General features: G+C 41.0%; 1 protein-coding gene across 15 annotated transcripts in view; it reads left to right on the top strand.

Moving 5' to 3' along the window:
* The window catches only part of LOC147009936 (uncharacterized), a 192,554-nt gene that overhangs the window by 36,893 nt on the left and 131,278 nt on the right, over positions 1–24,383 (top strand). For 11 of the 15 annotated variants that reach the window (XM_085863211.1, XM_085863214.1, XM_085863212.1 and 8 more), the window contains 3 exons: positions 4,444–4,503; positions 8,232–8,339; positions 10,652–10,759. In XM_085863211.1, coding sequence (XP_085719337.1) covers positions 4,444–4,503; positions 8,232–8,339; positions 10,652–10,759 — 276 coding nt within the window. Of the gene's footprint in view, positions 1–249; positions 797–4,443; positions 4,504–8,231; positions 8,340–8,496; positions 8,580–10,651; positions 10,760–17,034; positions 17,120–24,383 lie in introns of those variants that run through there. The other 4 variants (XM_085863204.1, XM_085863206.1, XM_085863203.1 and 1 more) reach the window with 4 other exon arrangements.

Here is a 24,383-nt window from a genome sequence, read left to right as displayed (position 1 = left end):
CTAGACCCGCTATCCCATAAGCGCGAAGAGACCAGGTATAATCACCTGCAGGCTCAGACTCGGACATCGTGGTCTCAACTCGTGTTTATATCGGGTCGTGAGTCACGCGTCCCCACCCGGTGCTGCGACCAGTGTAATGACCTGAAGACTTGGAAACATCTCCATGCAATGCCCTCTGCACGGGAACCCACATGGTGCCTCATCCATCGAACGAGAGAGATGGGGATCAGTTCGATTAGTCGAACGGAACCATAAGCACCCTCGACTCTGCAAAGCGTTTTTAAAATTCGTTCAAGAAATGGAGAAAACGATCAAAGGTTTACCCGGACCGGATGGCCCCGTTATTGTTGATGATTTTTCGCTACGTGGCGTATATAGAGTCTCAGGTCTCTGAAAATGCCTTTTAAACCTCAAAGAAGAAGAAGAAGAAGAAGAGGTTCGATGGGAATTTGAGTGATTCCCGACAAATCAGAGGAACGTTCAATTCCTTTTGTATTCCCGGGAATCGATCGATCCACGTGGTTCGGTGACTCAAGATATCGGGATCAAGTTCGTGTCCGAGAGAGGGTCCATGAAATCGGGAGTTGGAACCGAACGTGCTCTTGGTTCGTCCTGATGGTCATCAACTGAAAGCTCTCCGAGTCCGAGCTGCGCCAACGATCCCACGTCCTGGGACTCCGAGGTCGGGTGATGATGGAGGGAACGGAGGCCGTCTGGGATGCTGGGATCTGCGGATTCAAGATCCTCGACGTTCAGAAACTTCGTGATGGAGGGGACGGCACGGATTTGGAACCAGGTACGGGGTCTTGGACAGACGAGTCACCCTCTCAGCGGAATCTATTTATTACATACGCACGGTGCGGACGGAATTGGGGAGGGGGGGAAGCACCCATGTGGTGGGGAGGGTCGAGGGTCATGACCTTTTAAAATCAAATAAAACTAGAAAGTATCTCAAAATACAAAGATGGTCCGCATTGTACTCGAACTTAGCTTGACGAGAATGAGGGAGGGAGGGAGAGAAAGAAGGAGGGAGGGAGGGTGAGAAAGAGGGAGGGAGAGAAAGAAAGAGGGAGGGAGAGAAAGAGGGAGGGAGAGAAAGAGGGAGGGAGAGAAAGAGGGAGGGAGAGAAAGAGGGAGGGAGAGAAAGAGGGAGGGAGAGAAAGAAAGAGGGAGAGAAAGAGGGATGCAGGGAGAGAAAGAAGAAGGAGGGAGGGAAAGAAAGAGGGAGAGAAGGAAAGAAGGAGGGATGGAGATAAAGAAAGAGGAAGGAGGGAGGGGGAGAGAGAGGGAGAGAGAGAGGGAGAGAGAGAGGGAGAGAGAGAGGGAGAGAGAGGGAGAGGGAGAGAAGAGGACAGATATATATATATATATATATATATATATATATATATATATATATATATATATATATATATATATATATATATATATATATATATATATATATATATATATATATGTGGAGGTGACGTTGGCAAAGATAATGATGTTATCTTTTTAAAGGCTGAACATGCACAAATGAACTCGTGTCAGAACAGCTGTACACACGACACAACAGAGTTTAAGATGTATCCGCTGGCACATCTGCAAAAACTTTGATTTCGCAGTTCCAGAAAATTTGTGGGAAAATGAACCAAAAGCATTGACTGAAAACATGGAAGTACCTACCGCTCACGTTCGACCTCATGATCCCATGGAGCATGAACATCGAAAACAAAGCATTGCAACCAGATACCATTGTACGGTACAAAAAAGAGAAGGCATTGCTGATTGAAGTGTTAATTCCAGTGATTTTGGATTAAATGATGCAGAAATCAAGAAAATGACCAAATACCAAGACCTTGAGTGAAGTGAGAAGACCCAGGAAGCTGAAGAATGCCAAAGTTGTACCAGTGATAGTTGGAGCTACGGGAATGATGGAGAAGAACCTCAGAGAGATTAAAAACCATCCCTGGGAATATTTCGATAAACAAACTACAGTTGGAAGCTGTCTGGCGCTCAGTGACGATTCTGAAAAGAGCCCTCGGAACAAAACTGAGAACAGAAAACTTCACAGTTTGGTCCATGAATCGTGACCCCTTATTGAAATGAAGGTGGATACTTTGAGCCTGCCCTGGGAGGACTCCATTCCACATTCTGAAACCCCATATATGTAGATACCAATCAACGACACACACACACACACACACACACACACACACACACACACACACACACACACACACACACACACACACACACACACACACACACACACACACACACACACACACACACACACACACACTTTGAGACCTGTTGCGGGAGCATTTAAAACCCACGCTATCTACCTGGCAAAGGCCTGCCTATGCATGCATGCTCGTACATGCAGCGACCTTTGCACCCCACCGGTCGGCTCACTCTGAATCTGATTCGTACATGCTACTCCCCTCAACAGAGGGGGAGGGGTGGGGGACCAGGGGGAGGGTTGGATGAGAGATAGAGACAGAGACAGAGACAGAGACAGAGACAGAGTCAGTGTCAGAGAGAGGGGTGATTGATTCCGGCAGATGTGATGTCCAGTTTATCGTCCATCCGAGAGACATTGATGAATTACCCTGTCTGTGAAACACCGGGATGACGGTTTATACCTGGGTCGGGATTCAAATCCAGGCTGCACAGAGTGAGCATGCATACCTCTCGGCTTTCCTGCCATGGTGTGGCGATTCATTATTTCACAACCGAAAAGATTTTTACCCTCGCTGAACGAGAGGGTATTGCATTTGGGTCCGTTTGTCTTTGTTTGTTTGTTTGTTTGTTTGTCCGCCCGCACAGAAGCTTCGTGTTTTCCAATGCAACCGCTTGTTGGATTGAGCATAGATTTTCACCATTGGTGCAACTACTCATGTGAAATGTTTTAAGGATAATTGTGACATCATAGGTCACATGGTATGGCAGCCATGTTGGAAAAATGGAAAAACTTTGGACATCTGTATCTGAAACTGCACCAAGGAAAAAATTTAAACTTGGCACATGGCAAGTACCTGTTGCAAGAGCATTTTCATGGGGAATGAGTGTGCTTTTTTATATAATGATGTCATAGGTGCCTTCATTATGATGTCATAATTACATATGTATGAAGATGAATTTCATCTGTTCAATATTCTTATCAAACAATTGATGAGACTGAAATAAAATTTTTGTCCACAGGACTGTAACAAAAAAAGGTGTGTGTGTGTGTGTGTGTGTGTGTGTGTGTGTGTGTGTGTATGATGATGATGAATGTAAACAGTACATTAATTGGCCCATATAGTGTTTTGGGGTCAACAGGTCACATTTTGATTTGGAATCCCTTGTTTATTTACTCAAGACTTCTCCCTTCAATGTCCACAAAGTGTCCACTTCCTGGGGGTGGTGGGAAGGTGGGTGATTATTTATGTGAACATGAATTTATAAGCTGCTCCATGTGGTTGTTGTTCAAATCAAGTCTACCCCAAGTAGAAGTTTTCACCCCAAGTAGATTACCCTAAGTATATATATATATATATATATATATATATATATATATATTTTTTCACCCCCCAAGTAGATTATTCAAATCTACCCCAAGCTGAGTTGACTCGACTCTTGAGAGATCCATGAGTGACTGAGGGAGGATAATGGGGAAAACTGTGTAGAGGGATGCTCCAAGCACAGTTGGAAATTGAGATTTTCAGATATTTGGGGACATAGCAGTGATTCATAATCCCTAGAATTGGGGGACATTCGGGGAGATTGCAGTGGTTAGAGAGTCGAGGATTGTGACCATGCAGGAGGCAGTCGAGAAGAGAGAAGTCTCATCCATCTTTCGCAATCTGATCCTCTGATAGCCCCGGGTTAAGTTGTGCATTCGCTTTGGTTTCAGTTCGGCAACGTTTCGGCAACATTTCCAACACTCCATGAATCTGCAGTTCGACTTCACCAGTTTTTTTTTTTTATGATGCCGACACTTCTCAATGTTCTCTCACACTGTGCAAGCCTGTGTACTGGTGGCGTCCTCAGGACTTCTTCATGGTTTCTATCAAATGGATCTGCCAAGATGGCAGTTTGTGTGCCATGAACACCTTCAGGGTTCTTGTGCTTGACCCCAGTGCACGACTCTACACTCTGCCGACACCCCCAGGATGCGTCCATTAAGCTAAAGGTTCTGCTTGTCGCTGAAAATGGTGTCTCCTTCGACGTGCTCTTCCCACCTCTCCATCCTCTGTCCCCCTACTCTCAACACCTTGAGCAGGACTAACTACTCTTGGTTTTTCTCCACTCAATACATTTGCTGATAGGGAGTTGTTACTAGTACACTTCTTTTTTTTTTAGCTTAAAAGAAAACCTTCTGAGAGATTTGAGAACATGCTCCTGCTCGGTGTGCGTGTGCGTGCATTTTAGTTATTGCCTTCTTTTTTTAAAGCATGATTTGTTTCTTGGCAGAATCTTCTATCGTGGTGGTGAAGGTGGAACCTGAACCGACAAATGGCTCTCCCTCACAAAGTAAGAATGTAAAAGTAAGAAAATATTCATCTTGGAGGTAGCAATACTGGATGATGGGAATTGTGTTAAAAGTTGTTCTGAAGTTTGGATTGCACACTATTATCTTTTGGCCTTGTATGGTTTGCTTTCCTTAACTTACCTTCCCCAAGAATACCTGGGAGGTTTTACGATGACTTGATCAAACCTGAAATGAATCCTCCCAATGTGCACATTCATATACAATCTGCTGGGTTTCTGGTAATATGTTCCTCAATGAACGGGCTTTTTAAGATGTTTTTAAAATGTTTAAATGGAAGATATGTTTGCTGATGGTTGGAAAGCTGTAAGAATCATAAACTTCAATATACAAAATTGGGGGTAAAATAGCATTGTGTGCACAAGTCTTGGGATTAATTGATACCAATTGAACATCTCTGCAAGGTTTCCTAACATCGAACCTGGTCTCAGCAGTGATAGAGATTTAAATAAACTTTTAGTTTTTTAGCCGCGTCTCGCGTAGCGAACGTGGCTCTAAGAGAGCTCGGCGTTGTTGTTCTTCTTCTTGTTTTTCTTGTTGTTCTTCTTCTTGTTGTTTTGTTCTTTTTGTTGTTCTTCTTGTTCTTTTTGTTGTTGTTCTTCTTCTTCTGGTGAAGACAAAACCTTTAGAACTCGGCTCTTTTATATACAGGATCCGGATCTTCTTAAATACTAAATAGCTGTACACATCCTCACATAGACGGTGCCTTTTGAGAGCGTGTATCATGAACTTTTAAATATATTCGGACATTTGCTTTAAAGTTTCGAAAAAGTTCATGTTACTATTTAAAGATTATTCCATTTAATGTATTGTAATTTCGTAAATACACTATATTTCGTAAATACGTAAATACACTATGACGGGTCTCACTATTGGCTTAATCAAGGCACGTGACAATTTCCAAAGAAGTTGTTGTTGTGTGTGTTTTTTTTTTTTTTTTTCCTCTTCTTGTTCTTGTTCTTCTTCTGGTGAAGACAAAACCTTTAGGACGCGGCTCTTGGACAAATTTGTCCTTATTTTATTGTTGTTTGCTGTTTTTCACGAGACAGAAGTACGTCAAATGCAGACTTCATGTGACGGACATCCTGTGGCTCTTGATCACCACATCGGCACTTGAAATGCACATTGTCTAGAAAATTATCTGACACCTTAACTGAGTTAAACTGCCGTGGATTCTCTCTGTTGAGACCACAACGGTCAACAATGGCACAAAGTAATGCCATGCTGATTGCTTGACATCAGGCATAAAATGGCCACTGGAAAGCCCTCCCTCTCTCTGTGGCGAATCCGGTAAATGGCCGGAAATTACTGACACTGCTGTGCATACAAAAAATATTGGAGTCGGCATGATTTTTGTTGGAGGTTGGGTGACCGGAAACTCGGCGTTTTCATTTTGTTTTTTTTTTTGCATCGAAGGATGTGGAAAAGAGAATGGCAAGTCAAGATTGAAAATGGGACAGACCAAAATTATTGACAGATCTGGCTAAACGACATTTCAAACAAAGAATGGTGCATTATTATGTCTTTTATCCATTGGGTCATGCTATTGTTTGTGGCAGTGTCTTTGCTACCAAAAGTGAAAAAACTCCCATCTTGAAATTCCATAAATGGCTGCACATTAATATGAATACAAATTTCCTTTTCGTTTTTGCATATCGAAGTCCAGGCTTGTGGAAGAGCGAGAACACACAACAGATCAGGACGCAACAGCATAAAAGGAACAGGAGAAGAAGAGGCAGAAACACCAACAGCAGAGCTGAGGAACTGCAAGGGGGAGTCAAACTCTCAAGAAGGATAAACTGGAAATTTGGGGGAGGTGGGATGTGGTTTAATGGGGTAGAAAAGATCATGGTTTTGGATGGGGGATGGTGGTGAACAGAAAGTCATCAGCAAGGTCTTTGTCTTACTACTTTTATATTGTCATCATATCTATTGCAATGAATGGGAGTTGAAGCCAGAACTTTTCAATGATTGTTCTTCACACAGCAACTCCAGAACTAGATTTCCATTGTGAAATACTTATTTTCCAAGATGTTGTAAATTTGTGACTGCTCCAACACCATTATGAAGAGCCTCTAATACAATATGTGGTGCCTGAAGATATCGGATCATTTGTACCACATCCTCGTGACAAGAAGACAGAATCTGGAACTGATTACAATTTGTCTGGAGATATTGGTCTGATATAATTGGAATGTCTTTTTAATCCTGAGAAATCTAACCATCTCCTGTTGTTGTGCCTGAACGATTGTTAAACAAACCCACCTATGTATATCCACAATCAGGCACTCAAAAAGGTTGGGTATTTTGAACTCAAGGTGTCACCATCAACGATGACCTCTTCAAGGCTGACCCAGATGCAAAATGGCCTAAAAAGTCAGCCGAAGATCCCACCAAGTCATTCCTTGAAAAATCTGAATTTTTCACAGCATGCAATCCTTTGTCTGTATTACAATGGAGTAGTGCTCTCCACTCTGAGCTGGTGTTCCAATTAACATTTGTCTCTCTGGAATTCTGTTAAACATGAAACTCTCAAAATTCTCATCTCCCACTATGAGGCAGAAACACAAGACTTGTTGCACTCGCATCACAGATCGGTTACAGGATCTTTGCTTTAATAATAATAATAAAAAAGGCTTTATTTTCTCTTCTTCTGTCGAGCTCCATCCCACTTTCAGCCTGTGACCCTCCTGAGCATCCACCAAGAAGTGCACATTCTTTTATTAACTGTCATGTGGAAAAATTCCCTAAATCCATGCTTGGACCACCACCTTCATCCTTTCTTCTTCTTTAAAATTTTTTTTTTTCCATTTCATGGAGCCACATTTCTGAGGCTGGTCAATTCCTCCCTTCAATTCCTGTGTTAATTTTGGTGAAGGACCACCATCTAATGTCATCTTCCATCCCCACCCGCAATCTTTTCCTTCAGCATTAATCCAACGTAACCCAACACTCTAACTTACACGTGTCCTCCCTTCCTTCCTTTTCATTCCCTTGCTTGTTGCATCCACTTTCTGCCCCACTGTCAGTACATGGCTTTATTACCTCCACCACCAAAGGTGGAGGAGGTTATGTTTTCACCCCTGTCTGTCTTGTTTGTTTGTTTGCTTGTCTGTTTGTGTGCAGGACATCTCAAAAAGTTGTGGATGAAATTTGGTGGGCAGGTTGGGTGTGTGACGAGGACAAACTGATTAGATTTTGGTGAAGATCCGGATCCGGATCCGACTACGATAATTTTTAAAGTGATTCTTCACCGTTGAGAGATAGGGCTAAAAATGATATATAGCATGATATCTCAAAAAAAATTGTGGATGGATTCGGATGAAACTCGGTGAACATGTTGGGTGTGCGACAAGGAAAAAATATTCAATTTTGGTGAAGATCTGAATCTGGATCTGGATACAAGAATTATTTAATTTTTTAAGTGGTTCTTCACCATTGAGAGAGGGCCAAAAAACGATATATAGCATGATATTTTTAAAATGTATTGGACCCGATATGTTCTCATGGATCAGGCATTGTGTGGTGGAGGTATGCGCTCTATAGAGTGTTCTTCTGGGTTTTTTTTTGTTCTCTTGTTTTTCTTGCAGGAGCTGAGATTCTGTTAATATACCAAAAATAAAAATAAAAGATAAACAATCATTCATGCTGACCATGGTATGTGTTCAAGAATTAAAAATGCTGTACTTCTTGAACATTGGATTTTGTGCAGGTGAAATGGGTCGCATTGAGGAGACAGAGCTCCCGGATAACTCTGTTCCAACTTCGAACACTGTACGTGTGAAGGAAGAGCCGAATGAAGAGCCTGGAAATGCAAATGGTGAGCTCAAAGAGTCTTTTGAAGTACAGAACAATTTTTACTTGGATTTTGTGTTCCCATTTTCACTTTTACTTGTTCACATTTCTATAGTCCACAACATAATGAGATAATTTCCATTTTGAAAAAGAGCAAAGGGTCTTGAAATGCTTTTTCTTAGAACGTCAAACGTCGCCATCAAGAAAACGTGAGAGATTTGATGAGAGCTGTTCTGGTTGTGTTTCGAGAACAATTTACTAGAAGGTGTGTCCGATTGGTGATTTCGGAAGCGGAAACGATGCTAAGATCTTCAAAGCAGCTGCTGTGTGGTGTGCTGTTTGTGGTATGACGGTCAATGGGTGATTCAGACAGTGATTCTTGCAACCGTTGTGCAGATATTTTTGCAAACGCATCGTAAAGACAATACCGGAAATCTTTCCATGACAACACTCTTTTTTTTTTCCCCCACGTTTAGCAAAGTACAAATAAAAGGAAGTAAATGCTTTTCTTTGACCCATGTTACGCCAACAGGTGATTCGTTAGATTTGGGCACACTGTCTTGTTGAATCCCATTAATTTGTGGTATCATATACAACCATAATCGGGTGCAAATAAGTGCTATATTCAACTGAGTTGGAGAATAAAATAAATTAGGAACTCAAAATGAAATGTTGATGACAGAGAGAAACGATTGAGGAATATTTATTTAGTTGTCTGCGCAAGCCAGGATGGTAGAAGGTGGAGCCGAAGTATTGATGTCCAGAGGTGATTTTATAACCGAGACTTCTCCAAAGGGATGACTCGTTCCTTTGTAAATTGTCTGTCTGCCGAACTGACTCTCCACGTCACTTGAAAACTGAAAGTCAGAAATTTTTTTCTTTTTTTTTTCTTTCAGACTGAATATACTAAATATTTTGCCCACATTTCAAAGCGAAAAGCAGAAAATAAAGACCCGATATTTTCTCAGTGGGGTCATGAAGACTCCCTGCGTCAAGGTCTCTGCACAAATCGGTCTCGGTCCCTGAAGTCTCATTAATAATTTGCATTTTTATTTTTGGACAGTGTCGATGTTCGTGGAGATTCAAGAACACAGAATAGGCCAGGAAATAACAAAGGGGAACGATGATATCGTATCCAATCTTTGCCTTTCTGCGATGGCAAAGTGATACTTGAAGGGATAAAGGATGTGGGGAAGAATAAGAGTAAGGGGAAGATACTGGGTAAGCAAGATGGTTGCAGCTGCAAATCACAGGAAGAGAAGGCAAAACCAGAAACCCAGAAAGAAGAAGTGTGCAAGTGGATGATCTGAGATGCTGATGAACAGGTGTCGTGAAGCCCTGGACAGAAGAATGACATTGAAAAGACTGAGGAAGGTGGTTCGACAGGTGGGGGGAAAAAAAGAGGATTGAATGAGTGAAAGTGAGCAGTGAGTCTGCATTTTTGTAGTTTCACCAGAAGGGGGTTACAAGCATTTGGGGAGGAGGGAGGGGAAGGTGTGGGGGTGGAGTGGATAGAAAGATCATGGAAAGAGCAGAGGGTGCAAGATCAGAAAATAAATATATATTTTTTTCTTGTATACAGAGTCGAGGCTCATGGAAGAGCTGGAACACAGAATTGATCAGGACGCAACAGCACAAAAGGAACAGCAGAAGGAGAAGGGCAAAATGCCAACAACAGGGCTGAGGGACAAGATAAATGGAGACAGACAACAATGCATGAGGGGTAGGGGAGAATTCAGGGGGTGGATAATATGGATATAGAGGCAAACTCTCAGGAAGGAAAAACTGTAAATTTTGGGGGGATGGAGGGGGTGGCTTAACGGGTGTAGTAAATATCCTGGTTTTGTGTTGGGGATGATCTGAGATGCTGGTGAACAGCTGTCTTGAAGATCTGGAGAAAATGACATTGATGAGAATGTGGAAGTTGATTCCACAGGTGGTGGGGGGAAAAAGAACAAATGAGTTGAGGTGAGCAATGATTTTCTGGATCTTGGGAGTTTCAAGAGCAGGGGGTTTCTGATGGACCACATACACTCTGCAGAAATCTGGGGGTTGGGGTTGGGGTGGGGGGGGTGACAAAGCATGGAGAGGGCAGGAGAGCAAGACCAGAAAGGAGACAGAGAGACCACCGACCTGTCTGCGGTGGCAATGTGAAAGGACTATTGCCTAAACTTCGTCGTGGGAGATTCCAATGATCTCTCCTTTTTATTGCAGGAGCTGCGATTTTGTTAAGAAGATGAGATAAAATAAAATAAAAACAATCATTAATGCTGACCAAGGCATATATTCATTCAAGAGTGAAAATGCTGTACTGCTCGAACATTGGATTTTGTGCAGGTGGAATGGGTCACGTTGAGGAGACATGGCTCCTGGATAACTCTATTCCAACTTCGAACACTTTGCGTGTGAAGGAGGATCCGAGTGAAGAGTCTGGCAATGCGAATGGTGAGCTCAAAGAGGCTTTTGAAGTACTGTACAAAACAAATTTTACTTGGAATTTCTGTTTCCATTTGCAGTGTGCATTTGTTCCCCAAAAAATCATTTCGTAACATTACAGACCGCCACATACACATGAGGATTCACACTGAGAATTGTGAATCACCTACTTACCTAATCTTAGAAAAATTAACGATGCGAGTTTTGCAGCAGCACTGTATGTCCAACAGAAAATAACAAATAAACAGCAACACAAAAAATATAGATCTGATAATCTGACCAGAAACAAGACACCACCATGGAAACAGAGACTTCAGAAGTGGAGAGACCAACGGGACAAATAGAACAATTTAAGAGGAGAAACGGGAGTTCAAACCTCATGAAACAAATCGGACTAGTAAAAAATAATTACAACATAGAAAACAATAGACTAGAACCATTAGCCACCCATAATAAACTCCAAATACAACAGATAGTCAGGGAAAATAGAAAAAAACAACTTTGAGGCTAGCAACAGAAGAAATCGAAATAAAGTTTGAAAACAACCCAGAAAAGTTCTCCTGAAAGCTGGGGAAGCAGAAACAAAATGTGACAACTCCCCGCCCCCCCCCCCAAAAAAAAGAGGACAGAAAATTTTTGGAAAGGTCGATCTGTCGACTAAAAAGAACACAAGATGGAAGCAGAGTGGATACGCACACCTTTTAGGGGTTTCCTTCCCTTTGGTGTACATATGTTGTTTGTGGTGCCAAACTCAGCACGTTTTCCAATGACTGCAATCCAAGCTTTGAGCTTCACGAGTCTGAACGAACATACAGGTCAGCTACCATACGGATGGATCTTTGTCAGTCGGTGTTGTGACTTCTGAGTGGCATTGCAGTGATCACATCAACAGCGTAATATTTTTGAAACTTGTATTTTAAATATACAGATACAAAGTCAAATGAGGAATTTCACCATTACACACAATGTCCAACTCCGATTCCCGCATCGAGTTATTTCCTCCACCCAGTGTCCCAGTCCTGCCGGCACAACTCCCACATGTTCACCTCATCCTTTGGGGCTCTCGATCCTTTGATTCCCGTTTTGGTGTCCTCTCGTATGGTGGCCCGTCCAGTTTGATTTAAAGAGCTCAAAGGAATTCTTTCCTGATACACAATCTGAATGAGTTTTAAACAACCTGATTTGCGATTGGCTTAATGCGTTAACAACCGCTCGTATTAACACCTCGTTCACTCAGAGTTGAATCGAGCATGGGGACGATGGAATCGCACAGCTTGTCATATATCACCCGTCTCTCTATACCTCCCTCTCACGGATTTATGTAGTACTAGACGACCCGTGAACCCGTTGGGTTCCCGTTGTGACAGCGGTTGATAAAAAAAAATCATTTCAAAAAAAAAGAAAAATAAAGATAGCTCAGGCGAACTATACCTTTGAGGTTGTTTGCATTGATCAAATAATCCCGAAGTATACTTGACTGAATCGGGAATTGATTTTTTAAATAATTTTTTTCGTTGCCTGATTTAAACGAAACTTGATATTGCGCGTCAATGTGAAAAAAAACGGAGAAAAGAAAGTCGAAGAAATCATTGTGCGTAATCTTCTAAACACAATTTTATTTATTAACGAACACTGATGTATTAGATCAAAATGGCGATGTTTATTTTATTCTTAAAAATAAATCGTTCTTTGTCTATAATAAATGTTTGAGATTTAAAAATAAATCATTTCAAGAAAAAAAAGATAGCTCCAGCGAACTATACTGCTGAGGTTGTTTGCCTTGATCAAATAATCCCGAAGAGTACTTGACTGAATCGGGAATTAATTTTTTAATTTTTTTTTTTTGCCCGATTTGAACGAAACTTGATACTGCACACCGCAGGTGAATGGTGAGTAAGGTGGCCCTAAAATTTTTGTGCTATCGTGTACTGTTTTGGCTGTATTTCAGGAACATACATACATGAATACAAGATGAGAGTTTTGGTAATATATAGATCACAGAACAATCCCATGCATTCCAGCAAATGTGATTCTCGTCTTTACTGGAAGGTTCATCTGAGAACGTTCCAGCATCTTCACGAATCTCACCAGGTAGTTCATAGTACAATACCGCCATCGACAGTGAAAATTAAAGTAGCTCATTACATCAAGAAGTTTTATGTTACAATTTACCCATCCGTGCTCAATAAAACTTATAACATGTAACCGTCACTTTTAATCATTCATTTACAGGCACTTATAAAAGCTTACTACATCTAAATTTTAACTGACAACTTGGAAAAGAAAAAGCACCATCTACAGGAAATAAAGCCAATGATAATTATTGATGAAGAGAAAAATGGAAAACATCTTGCAAAAGTGCTGAACTTCAAATGCCCAGGCCCGGATGGGATTCCAAACTTCTAGTGAAAGCAGCTACATGCTCTCCACCCTCGCTACGCTCGATCATTTTACACATTCATCCAAGGGGAACAGCCAATGGACGAGTGGTTCACAGAAGGCAACACTCTTTTAATCCCAAAACCCGAAGAAACCCATCTACCCCACAAATGTAGACGAAAAACATGCCGACCAACAACTTACAAACTTTAAAAAAGGTATAATTACCAATGCAATTTACGACAACCTCATTCAACAAGGAGCTTTAGAGGTAGAGCAGAAAGGATGTAAGAGAGGATGTTATGGAACAAGAGACCATTTATTATTAAACAAAACCATACTCGGAAACTGCAAACTCCGACAAACTAACATATTCACAGCCAGGATAGATTACAAAAAAGTATTTCATAGTGTTCCATATTTATGGATCATAAAATTCATGCAAGTGTATAAAATTTACCCCCAAATAATCACACTGATTGAGACGGCAATGATGCGCTGAAACACAACACTGATACTACCTTACATGGAAGGAAAGATTGAAATCCCAGCAGTAAAGATATGACATATCTTACAAGGTGATAGCCTTTCCCCCCTCCTGTTATGTTTCCCTCTGGACTCACTGAGTAACCTCATCAATGAACAAGGATACGGATACAATCTGACATGCAACAGACAAATGACCAAAGAAACAAGAAAGGTGACACACCTATTGTACAAAGATGATCTAAAACTCCGCACCGAATGATATTAAATTGTCAGATGAACAGAAACTAGTAAAACAGTACTCAGAAGACATCTGGATGGAGTTTGGTCTTGACAAGTGTGCCGAATGCACATTTGTACAAGGAAAAAACAAAAAGAACAAACAACATCTCAATCGATCAAAGTACAACAATACAGGAACTAGAAATTGAAGCATCCTACAATTACCTCAGAATAGAAGAAGGCCCCCAGGTACAACACAAAAAATGCATAAAATAATCAGCAAAGAGTACCCACACAGAATATGACAAATTCTGAAGTCATCCCTCTTTCCAAGAAACAAAACCAAAGCTATAAACCAACATGTAGTGCTGCTTTTCCAATATAGCTGTGTAATTATAAACTGGCTGCAATTGGAGATCAACAACTGAGACAATCAAAACAAGGAAACTTAACTATTCACAAGATATTCTATAAAAAACCAATGCATATTGAGGCTGTATTTACCGAGATGAGGGATAGGAGGTGGTCTGGTGAAGCGTAACTAAGTGCACGGAAGAATGTGTCGGACTAGCGGAGTAGGTGAAAAGCTTAACAGACTATCAAATGATATTTTAACACAAGCAAGAAAACAACAAATCAGAAAATGTATCCTTGATCCATTTAGCAACAAACTTCCATAAAGAGGTGCAAATTGCAGATACAACACAGGAAAATGAAACGGAAACAAATGCAGCCCCAACTGGAAGGGCACTTGGTGGAGCGCATAGCTCGCCACGCAATGCCTGATCCACGAGAACATATCAGGCCCACCACATTTTTGAATGAGAAGGGCACTCGGTAGAGCGCATACCTCCGCCCTACAAAGCTTGATCCACGAGAACATATCGGGCGCAATACATTTTTGAAATATCATGCAAAATATCATGTGTATCGTTTTTGGCCCAATCTCTCAATGGTGAAAAATCACTTTTTAAATTAAATAATTCTCGTATCCAGATTCAGATTTGGATCTTCGTCAAAATCAAATAATTTCTTCCTTGTCACACATCCAACCTGCCCTTCCAAATTTCACCCGGATCCGTCCACAACTTTTTTAGATATCTTGCACGCAAACACAAACAGACAAACAAGAAAAAGACATCGTGATGGCATACTTGCAAAATCCACCCCCTCTCCAAAGGCTGCCATGGATACATCAAATTGTCCATTTCATTATGATTAAAATTGACAATCTTAATCAAAGCTCAGGTTAATCGGATGAAAATTGATTATTTTTCAGATTAAAATTGATGATTTTAGAAGTTTGACCTTGAGTTGACCTTTTGACCTCAAATATTTGCTTTCCCAATTCAGTGATGGACTATGCAAATTCTGTTCAACTTTTAAGTTAATAGGATGTAAGTTGACAATTTTTCAGTTGAAAAATTATGATTTTAGAAGTTTGACTTTGAGCTGACCTTTGACCTTTTGATCTCAAAAACAGTTGGTTTCCCAATTCAGTGACACAATATGCAAATCCTGTCCAAATTTCAAGTCAATCAGATGTAAAATGACAATTTTAGAAATCTGACCTCAAGATGATCTTTGACCTTTGAACTAAGAAGCCTATTCATTTTGAGGTCAGACTACCTCTCCAACTTGATAAAGTTTTGTGATGATTGGTTTAGAATTGTGACCTGTAGGTGATAGACAAACAGACATACAGACAGACAGTTTGTTTATTTGCCTGACAGAATAACAAAATCGACTGACCAATGTACTTGAAACAGAAAGGGGTGAAAACATAACCTCCTCCATTTTCAGTGGCAGAGGTCATGATTGCAAAGAAAAAAAACAAAAACAAAAACGTCAAAAATAAATATCAGTTTCAGTTATAAATTCTGACAAATGGGAGAATGACAAAAGAGCATAAAGATTAAAAAAAGAGCTTTACAGGACAGGGATCGACAAGGAAGGCTCATTGGAATGGGTAAGAAGAGGTCAAATTAGTTGGGATGGAGAACGAGTCATCATAAATGCTCAAGACCAAGGACACCACGCCAATGCCTTTAAGAAAATGATGGGATTGAATCAATCAGACAAATGCAGGTTTTGTGGTGTAGAAACAAAAAATACCAGTCACCTCCTTTCGGGATGTAAAAAACTCATGTCGGAACAGTTTTACACAGAAAGACATGATGGCGTCTGTAGAGTAATCCACTGGCACTTCTGTAAGCATTTCAACATCCTGGTCCCAGAGCAGTCATGAAACACAAACCAAATTCGATCCTTGAAAATGAACTTTTCACGCTCATACATGACAAGATGATCCTGTCAAGCGTGGACATTGCAAACGAAGCATTGCGTCCAGACATGGTGTTCAAACACAAAAAGGAAAAGTATGCAATTTTGATTGAGGTTTCAATTCCCTAAGACTTGGGACTAAATGCTACAGAAATCAGGAAAGTGACCAAATGCCAGGATATGAAAAATGAGGTCAAGAGGACTTGGAAATTGAAGAAAGATGAAATTATACCAGTGATAGTCGGAGCTGCAGGAATGATTAAGGAAATCCTCAATGAGTACTTAAAAATTATTCCGGAGAATATCACTACAAACAAACTTCAAGTGTAGGCTTTCAGGGGTTCAGTGAATATTTTGAAAAGAGCCCTTGGAATGAAGCTATGTCAACGAAACTTCATAGTTTGGTTCATGAATCATGATCCTTTTACCAAAAAGGAGGTGGAGATTTTGAGTTGTGGGAAAACTTCCTCCCACCTCCTTGAAACCTGCAAATGGAGATAACGACCAATGGGATAAGCTGTGTAAGTGCACTCTGTGCATTACAGATCGCCACCTGCACACACCTCACGAGGTGTGAGGCATGGAGGGTGAGCAGTACTTCATCAAACTGTGGATGAAGGCCGTGTTGGTGGATAAGAGTTCAGCTTTGGATGACGGAGGATGTGTCAAGGAAGGTCTTTGCCCAGTTGCCCAATTGGACTCGCTTTGGAAGCTAGCTTTGAAATGTGATTTGCACAAGAAAGACCACGACTGAGAGTGAGACCCAAGAGTTTGAGTGACTGAACTTTTTTGAGAGGGATGATAAGAAAGTGGATTAGTGGGTTTGCCATCTGGTCATTTGGGGTGTTGGTGGGGGGGTGTAATTAGGATTAAGACATATTCCAAGTGTTGACCATTTGTGATTTTTTGCCAAGGTCTGAAGGGAGGGAAGGGACTGCTGCCTGCCGCCTGGTCATCAAAAGTACCTACTATGCTGTATAAATAGCAGAAGTGAAAATGGTGAGGTGGGGGCGCGGGGGGAGGAGGGGGTCTTTACCAATTTTTGCTCGCTTTTAGTGGTGAACATGGCCAAGACGCATGATTTTAACAAATTTTTCAAAACAAAGGTATACACATTCGCACAATTAAATTCCCAGGCACATGACAATTGACCTGGTCTGAATTCCTCGACAAAAAGTGACAAGCACAATTACGCGCGATCGTAATTGCACTACCGAAAGATGTCACTCAAGATGCTACAGCTGAGAGTGGAGTCATCAGCAAAGAGGTAAAGAGGATGAGGAATAGGATTCGGCCCAAGACTCCTGGGGTGTTCTCGCCTTGATAGGGAGAGGAGATGAGAGGATCCCTTGAAGAGTTACTTCGCTGCGAGAATAGGGGTAGTTGGTAAAGCATGTGTGGACTTAACTTTTTTTTTTAGTTTTTACTTTTTTATATACCTTGGTCGAGGCTCGTATGAGAGCTAACACACAACTCACAGCAAGGAGGCATGAGACAAGAGGGGCGGGAGTGGAAGGGACAAAACAGTGGGGAACAGACACATTAGGTGAACTGTGGAAGGGAGAGGGATGGGGTGGGGTACACGGGGTAAACAAGATGGACACTACAGGGACTTTCAGGAAGGAAAGCAAGGAATATGAAGGAGGGGGTTTGGGTTGGATTAACAGGGGTAGAAAAGATCATGGTTTTGGATGGTGGAAGATAAGCGATGGTGGTAAATAGCTATTTGAAGACCTGGAGGGAAGCGTGGGATTGAAGAGAATGTGGGAGTTTGTTCCAAAGGCAGGAAATGCCGGACATAAAATCAAAGCCATATCCCAAGACATATCGCGTGCTTTTGACATGGTCTGGTACCCTGCCCTTCTCACCAAACTTTCTTCCTCTGGAAACCAAGGCCATCTCCACTCATAGCTCACAGATTTCCTCTCCTGTCGCAGTCAACGTGTGGCCCTAAATGGAGTTCTTTCATCCCCTCTTCCTGTCCAGGCTGGAGTTCCTCAAGGTAGCGTTCTGGGCCCTGTTCTTTTTCTGGTTTTCATCAATGATCTCTCCGACTCTCTGGAAAATCCTCTTTATCTCTTTGCTGATGACTCCACCCTCTGCCGTACCATCTGTCATCCCTCAGACCGGCAAACAGCAGCTTCTTCGCTCACTGCAGACCTGGGAAAAAATCACAAACTGGTCCAACATGTGGAACATGTCTTTCAATCCGGACAAATCTCACACTCTCACGATGTCTCTCCGAAAGGACCCTTTAGAACCCCCCCTCCCCATCCACTTTCTCAACAATCCTCTAGAAGAAGTCCTTTCTTTCAAGCTTCTGGGTCTCACGATCTGCCATGATCTTTCCTGGGAAAGCCACATTTCAAACCTGGCCTCCAAAGCCAGTCGCCGACTGGGAATCTTCCATCGTGCAAAGTCCTTCCTCGGCCCACCTGAGCTCCTGACCACTTACAAGGTCCGCCAACAACCCGCTTCTGTTAAAACTACCAAAATCATGCGTCACTGCTCACCTTCACTCTTTCATTCCTCTTTTTTCACTCCCTTGGAATATACTCCCTCACTCTGTTCAATCCCATTCTTCCCTCCAGACCTTCAAAACAGCTGTTCACCACCACCTCTCATCGCCCCCCCTCATCCAAATCCTCGATCTTTTCTACTCCCGTTAATCCACCCCTAACTCACCTCTTTCAAATTCCTTGCTTTCCCTCATGAAAGTCCCTGTTATGTCCATCTTGTATACCCCATGTTCCCCACCCCATCCCTCTCCCTTCCACAGATCTCCTCATGCCTCTGTTCCCCACTGTTTTGTCCTTCCCACTCCACCCCTCCTGTCTCATGCCCTCCTTGTTGTGTGTTATGTGTTAGCTCTCATCCAAGCCTCGACAATGTATACAAAAAAACAATGAGGAATGAAAGAATGAAGGTGAGCAGTGATTCTTGATTTTTGGTAGTTTAATCAGAAGGGGGTTGCTGGAGGACCTTGAGCGCTCTGTAGAAATACAGATGGGACAGATTGCAGACATGGCAGGGGGGGCGAGGCTGGAGAGGAGACAGTGGAAGACAGAAAGATCACCGATCTGCCTGCGGTGAGAGAGTGAGAGACCCAACGACTCAGCCTCATCGTGGGAGATACCAATGATCTTAAATGCCTTGGTTTCCACAGTGTGAAGCCGCCAAAAGTGAGGCAGAAGAGCAGTACGCCATCAGGCTGTGTATGACAGCTTTGTACATGGTCTGGAGGTCAGGTGTGCCAAGGAAGGACTTTGCACAACGGAGGATGCCCAATCAGCGACTGGCTTTGGAGGCCAGCTTGAAGATGTGGCTTTCCCAGGAAAGATCATGGCAGATAGTGAGACCCAATTTGAATGATAGGACTTCTTTAAGTGGATTGTTGAGAAAGTAAATGGGGGCGGGGTTGGGGTGGGGATTTCCAGACGGTCCTTTCGGAGAGACATTGTGAGAGTGTGAGATTTGTCAGTATTGAAAGACATGTTCCACGTGTTGGACCAGCTTGTGATTTTATCCAGATCTACAGAGAGTGAAGAAAGCTTCAGCTTGCTGATCTGAGTGATAACAGATGGACGGCAGAGGGTGGAGTCATCAGCAAAGAGATGAAGAGGATTTTCCAGAGAGTCGGAGAGATCATTGATGAAAACCAGAAAAATAACAGGGCCCAGAACGCTGCTTTGAGGAACTCCAACCTGGACAGGAAGAGGGGATGAAAGAACTCCATTAAGGGCCACACGTTGACTGCTCCAGGAGAGGAAGTCTGCAAGCCAAGAGTGGAGATTCCTTGGATACCATAGGAAGAGAGTTTGGTGAGCAGGCAGGGTGCCAGACCATATTGAAAGCACACGATATGTCGAGGGAGATGGTTCTGATCTCATGTCTGGCATTGAGGACCTCCATCCATTGTTAGGAGAGCACAAGCAGCATATCCAGGGTAGAGTGACCTGGTCTGAATCCAAATTGATAATTGGAAATCAGGCCATTGGAGAAGAGGAAGTATTTAATGTCAGAATGCGATGATGGATTCCATAACCTTGCTGATGATTGGGAGAAGGCTGATTGGTTTGTAGTTGCAGGGATCTGTTTTTGCACCATTTTAAGCAGGGCAGTAATGTTTGCTGATTTCCAAGCATAAGGCAGATGACCTTGAACAAATGAGAGGGTGAATAGAACAGAGTACGAGCATGAGCATCAGAACAGGTTTTTAGGACACGTGGGCTGATGCCGTCTGGACCAGTTGCAGAATCGGAATCGAGGTGTGCTAGTAAGGTCTCCACCTTGTCAGTAGAAAAGAACACAGAGTCCAAGAACAGCTGGGTGCGACTTGCTAAGGTTGGTACAGAAAGCGATGGGATTGCTACACAAGATTTAGAAGCAAACACAGAGTTTAGGCATTCAGCCTTTTCATGTGCAGTCTCAGCTGTGCAGCCATTTGAGGTCCAGTGTCAGCTGTGCGGCCAAGAGAGGGGATGGTTGAGGAACATGTATCAGAGGCAGACTTAACTAGATGCCACCAGGATTTGGAGGAGGGAGACAGGTTTGAGAGTTCAGGCTTGAGATTAGAAAAAATAGTTTCCTGGCTCTCCTCAGGGTAGACACACACTTGTTCCGAGCGTTGTGGAAAGAATTGAGATTTCATCCTGTGGGATTTGCCTTCCATGAGGCGAAGGCAAGTTCTTTCAGGACAACTGCCTCACCACAAGCTTCAGTTTACCATGGGCGGGAGGAAGTGTAGGACAACTGAAGACGAGGGGGGATAAATCTGTGCATAAGAGAGAGCAAGTTTCTTTGAAAGAATTCCCGGGATGAGTTGATGTCAGAGAAAGTAGAGATGGGAGACCAGTCTGGAAGTTTGTTGGCTGCTTGAAGACCTTGCCAGTCGGCTTGAGTGAAATGCCAGACTCTGCGATGCTGAGGTGGTTCTCTAATAACAGCCAGAGATATGTTTGCTTCAATCGGTTCATCTGACCACATGCTTGTCAAAGTATAGGAAGCACAGCAGACGTTTTCTGGGAAATTGGTGATTCCATAGGCAGAAAGTTTGTAGAGCAAGGCTAGGAACTAGACTATTGAATGCTTGAAATATGTCCAGAGAGACGACTCTGGTCTCATGTCTGAGATTTCCTCCAACAATTGTTGGGAGAGTGGAAGCAGAATATGCAGGGTAGAATGACCTGGTCTGAATCCAAATTGATCTGATATGAGGCTGTTTGTGTTTTTTTTTTTTTTGGGTAGGAGGGTGGGGTGTGGGGTGAGGGTCAAGTGGAATTGAAATTCCTTTTGAAAGAAAGAAAGGGGGAAACAAAATGCAAAGTTAAGCAGTGTCAAAGTGAATGCTTAGGAGAGAGAAAAGCCAAATGAGGCACATGTCTGATCAGTGACAGAATGGGCACGCTCACTGGCTGAGGCCTTGGTGGGTCAGCCAGAAACAACAAAGACACTTCCAAACAAAGTAGAGATAATGCATGAAAATTCGATGAAAACTTAACAGTATGGGGATGAAATTAGAGCAGAATGGCACGACGATTCGCTCCGGAAAACTCAGCTTTCATGAACCGATGCCCAACATGGTCAGACCAAGAAACAAAACTTTTCTTCGTACGGAAACTTCATTTGTGTTGCACTTTTGTACCACTCTCCTCATTCGCATGGTTAAATTGCTGTATTTGCAAAAGTAAGTATTCTTTACTCAAAAATATGTTGATTGGCTTCAGGGTGAAGTCTTCATGAAGGTGTAAGTTTCCTCATTTGAGGTTAGTAGGGTGAGTATACTGATTCTGGCTCACTTTTCCCCATGTAAGTGAATGGGGAATTTTCAGCGATTCATATTTTTTTCCATAACAAATAAACCCCCTTTTTAGCCCAAGGTATATTTATTTGTCTCCCCTTTTAACCTAGTGGCACTCTATTCAAAGAACCAATGCAACAAGATAAAGATTTGTTCAAGTAGCAAAGTAGTAATGTGATTTGTTAAAGGTGATTCTGAAGAAATATCTGAAACATGTAAGCCGAGGGACACTTTTTTCAAATAACCAATGCATATTGTTTAGCTCACTCATTGAACCTATAAAGATTTGTTCATTCTCAAATTCCTTCAACAGTTTAATTTTCTTTGCACAATAATCCCCATCTAAAATATTTAAAAATAAAACATGTGAATCTTTATATTTTTCAAGATACCCCTTTTGTGTCATTATGAAATGATATACTTCTCTTAATGATCTCATCTGACCACCTCCTGAGTTGCATATCATTTTGAGATTGTAGTAAATTATTTTTCCATTGTTCAATTGATAACCATCAAATTTTTCAGTCCATTCAAGGATATTTATTATTTTCTTTACATCCTCTAACTTACTGGTTTTTAAATTGATTCGCTTATTTGTTTTATTTACCTTTGTTTTAGTTATTTTTTCAATAAGACTTATTTGATATTTTTCGCATTCATTATGTTTTCCATTTATATACCAAGACTGAGATTTTCTCCAATCTTTAGTTTGATTAATACTTGGTTCGACCATTTATATATTGTGAAAAAGACGGCGGTAGCCCTTAAAAACCTGAACCCATATTCCCATCATTAAAACTTGTGTCCATATGGAACACAATCTATTCTATTCACTCTATCATACAATATCCATATGGAACACAATCTATTCCATTATCTAAAATAAATCTATCATCAAAGGCTCCTAATGCCTTTTTATTTACTTCTTCACTATATATCTTATGTTTATAACTTCTTATTGTATTCATTTTCCTATATTCTGCTTTCTTATTCAAACAATTATAATAATTTCTAAAAGTTATTGATTTCTTTATTACATATTTCTTTATTCCCTTTAACCTTTTATCAATCTGATCACCATACTTATAAGCATATGCCTTTGCTCTCAATCCAATAAACTCACTCATTACTTTTCCACCCAACTCATCCTTAAACTTACCAATAACCTTTTCATTATTTTTTGAAAATAACTCGCTCTTCTTACTAAAATTACTTGTATCATATACTCCAATATTTTTCTTCATATCTTTATAAACATCATCAGTTTTTATATCTAGAATAAAACTATCAGTGTCCATATACAACAATGAAACATTTTCACCATTTTCTTTCTTCAAGTCATTATACAAATAATCATACATCAATATCTTTGATAAATCAAGAACTGCTGTTCCAATAAAATTGGTTTATCCATGACAATACTTTCCTTTTTCATATGAATAGCAGAAAAGTTCTCTGAAAAAACCTCTTCTCTCTCAAAACTTGGTTTATTTATCAATCTAGAAGCTTCTTTCCAAGATGTTGCGAATCTAATGTTTTGTCTGTTTCTAACATTTTCCATAGTCGTTCCAAATACAGCATTATTCATTAATTTATAAAAGTCCCCTTCAAATTTTACTTTTGTATTTGCTCTCATATCTGTATTGAATTTAATATATTTTTCCATCAAAGGACTTTGTTTAAATTTTAAAACTATGAATTTTAGCTACTCTCAACCCAGCAGATAAATATTGTCTCAAGTTCCTTTGATGCAAAGCATATCCCTCTTTATCATAGAATGTTGTTAATAACTTTTCTGTTGATTTACCTTTCATATTAAAACTTTTATGATAATCACTTAACCATTCTTTCTTTGGGGTTTCTTTCTCACATGCAAAAGGAAGGTCTTTATGCTTATTATGAAGATCACTCGGGTACCTCAAATCAACTTCAAAATAATAACCTTCTTCTTCCTCATTCAATTCCTCTTGAGAAGAAATAACAATATTCATCAAAGCCTTTTCATAATCCTTTTCTTCCACCCACTCTAATTTACCATAAGGCAGAGATTGAGACATTGCCCATCCATACAAATTATTAGCATCAAAATACATCAAATAATTACTATCTTTTTCACTCTCATAATTTGGAAGATATTTATTATTTGCTTGAGCATATCTTTTTGAACATACTTGTGATATTCCACCTCTCTTAGACTTCTCAATCATCAAAAGCATATCTACATCACTGATTAAATCTATATCTTGTTTTGTCATTTTCAGCATTGCACTCCAAGCTAAACCAGGAGCTGTGAAATAGTGGGCAGGATCTAATCCAAAACAATTTTTATTATGACAGAGTGATCTAAAAGCTTCAAACACATCAGCTAACAATAAAACATCTGTTTTTAGATCCAAATCATGATATTCTCCAAGGTTCTTTATCTTCAATATTTTCCAAATTTCTTGTGCGTGTTTATATTCC

The sequence above is a fragment of the Eptatretus burgeri genome, chromosome 17 (genome assembly GCF_056783735.1).
Source record: "Eptatretus burgeri isolate ZD-2024b chromosome 17, Ebu_testis_v1, whole genome shotgun sequence".
NCBI lineage: Eukaryota > Metazoa > Chordata > Myxini > Myxiniformes > Myxinidae > Eptatretus > Eptatretus burgeri.
This window is presented reverse-complemented; position numbering and strand designations above follow the sequence as displayed.